We start from the raw sequence: 2,541 nt of genomic DNA, 5'->3' as shown, positions 1-2,541 counted from the left end.
TAGGTGAGAGAAAGATTGCATCTGCATTCTCCAAATAACCTGAGTCCCTAATGACAGATGAAAGCAAATTCCTTTTTTTTCGTCAGGATCACATCTGTAAATCCTCTCCTTTAGCACAAAACAGAGCCAGAATTGTTGGTGAACTCTTTAACCAAGAAGAAAGCAAGGATGGCAAGTCTTTTGGTGCAATGAGTATTTAATTACTACAAAAGAAGTCATTCAACTACAAAAGATATGACTGAAAAACCCCACAAGGAGTCATTTTATCTCCTTTTAAATAAGTCATTCCACTGGAAGATGAGACTTCATATACCTCTGGGCAGAGGARTAAGTTATCATTTGAGTGGGATTTGAGGCATTTAACTACTGTTCTACTCAGTAAAATGGGAACGACACTACTGTTTTGTTCTCTTTTGTTCCAAAAGGATTTTTTTTTTAAATTAGACAATTAGAGCCCACTGCTCAAAGAGAGAGAGGATTGAAGAGCCTGCAGCCATGCATGGGGTCTGGGACTTGAAACAACAGTCCTACCCTGCGGGCAGATAAGCATATTTGGGTCCTGTASCTGGAATAACACTGCCATGCCTTGGGAATTGTCCTGACAGAAGCAGAGGTGCCAGGGACCTTGGGCATTCACACCTCACTAAAAACAAAATGAGGCTCCAGCCTTGAAATGCTGAAAGTGGACTGCAGGAGTGGTGTAAATACTCACCACCACAACCCTTTTCCAACTCACTGAACCAAGGAGAGGTGAAACTTCCAAGGAAACTGAAACTTGGTCCTGTGTAGGCTGCTAAACCAAAAAAAATAAAACTTGATGCAGAGACTAGCCCTTATATAACTTTCCCCTAAAATAAGCTTTGCAGGATTTCCAATGGGGCTTCAAGTGTTCTTCTATTTCAAAAGAAAATGTCTTAATATTCTACATAAGACAGCATAGACAAAAAAAGGGCTGGTAAAGAACTGCAAAAAGCAGAATTCTTCCATTTCCTGATCTACTTGTTTTCTAGGGCACAACTTTTCCTTCAGTCTTTTTCTCAACCCAGCAGCCCTTCACTGGCTTCCTGCATGGTACCAGTCCACATGGTGAGCCAGGGCCCTTGGAAAAACATCCTTCCACTGTCACCAAGCCACAGCTCTACTACATTTGCATCCTGTGGCCACTTCCCTGCTGTGACCGACTGTGTGGTCACTCTGACAGCCAGAAATGTCTCTACCTCCAAATGGTCACTGCCTTTTATGGGAGGTACAGTATCTCTGTGCATAAATAAGTCTCTGTGAGCCTGAATGTAGGAGCCAAGAAAGGCAACTGGCAGCCCTTGTCTCTCCTGCAATAGTCCAGCTTTTCAAAGGAATGTATGTTAAACAAGATGAAGCTAAAGCTAAAAAACAACCACATGCCTCTGTCACAGTTCTCAAAACCTCATGACACCAGTTCAGTGTCTATCTGACATAACACAAAACAATTGTACTCAATTACCAGGACCACACATATCAAAGGGAAGATACAACTAACTAAACGAAATTAACAACGTCTATTAGCATGTTTTGCAACCCAGATGTATTTTCAGRTAGCCTATTGAAAAGGTTGTGTGCTGAACTTTAAATTCCTTAACTATCATAACACAGTCTACAACTATGTGATAATTAGTAAGTTATCCTCTTTCTTTGACTGRACAACTGTCAGCTGCACAGCCCTTTTACAGAGTAGGATATTTACATTTMTTACAGTTTGCTGATCCAACACCACCTTTAAATAGCCACTTTTCCAAGTACTCTTAAGTCTCAGTTCATCCAACACAATTTTCTTTCTGAATCCAGAGATGCTGTTTACACTGTTATAATACAGCTTTAAAAAACCAAAAAAGTGCCATTATATTTATCCAAGTCCAAAGCCTTACATATATTAATCCAGCAGCTATACTGCACTTTACCAGATAACTGTTTTTTATATAAAACATTTCTTACTGTTTCACTTCAMAATTCAGTACCTGCATAATGAGACTTCAATATGAATGTAATTCCTTAAGAGCCTCATCTACTCCTAACAAGTTAATACAAGTAGTCAGAGACACTTCTGATAAACAGTGTATGCAGGAAMTCTCTGCTGAGAGAGACAATTAATTTGGATTCCTACTTGCAGCCATTTATCCTTCCCAATTTTCTGCAACCCCCTGCCTGTATTTTTCTCCAATCAAATAAAGCAAACTGATTCTTCGTACCTGTATGTTTTGTAAAAGAGACATCTCTTCAGGGGCACCTTAATCACATGTTCCTGAAGGCCCACAAAAAGGACACTCTGGCTGTGCAAGATCTGAAGGCTCCTGATGGGCTCTCGCTGACTTTTCGGCAGGAGTTCAATTTCCTCAAGCAGGCAGCTGCTTGAAGTCTGGTTCATTGGGGCAAGTACTTTCTTAATAGTGCCGTAGTCTGAAAAGGCAAGAGGAAAATGAGTTACTAAAAACSACACTAAAAATTCTACCTACTTGGTGTCATTCAGTGAAAAAATCTTTGTCCTRTGCTGGATGTTTTCAGTGAAGC

General features: G+C 40.2%; 1 protein-coding gene across 1 annotated transcript in view; it reads right to left on the bottom strand.

Moving 5' to 3' along the window:
• SEMA5A (semaphorin 5A) overlaps nucleotides 1-2,541 on the bottom strand; it is a gene marked incomplete at its 5' end in the record, with an annotated part of 210,120 nt that overhangs the window by 86,911 nt on the left and 120,668 nt on the right. The window contains one exon of the mRNA XM_057370806.1: nucleotides 2,223-2,430. Within this exon, the coding sequence (XP_057226789.1) occupies nucleotides 2,223-2,430 (208 nt within the window). The remainder of the gene's footprint in view (nucleotides 1-2,222; nucleotides 2,431-2,541) is intronic.

Source organism: Malurus melanocephalus, unplaced genomic scaffold, assembly GCF_030028575.1.
Source record: "Malurus melanocephalus ecotype Western Australia unplaced genomic scaffold, MMel_1.1 scaffold_133, whole genome shotgun sequence".
Lineage (NCBI taxonomy): Eukaryota > Metazoa > Chordata > Aves > Passeriformes > Maluridae > Malurus > Malurus melanocephalus.
The sequence above is the reverse complement of the archived record's forward strand: the minus strand, read 5'-3'. Positions and strand labels throughout refer to the sequence as shown.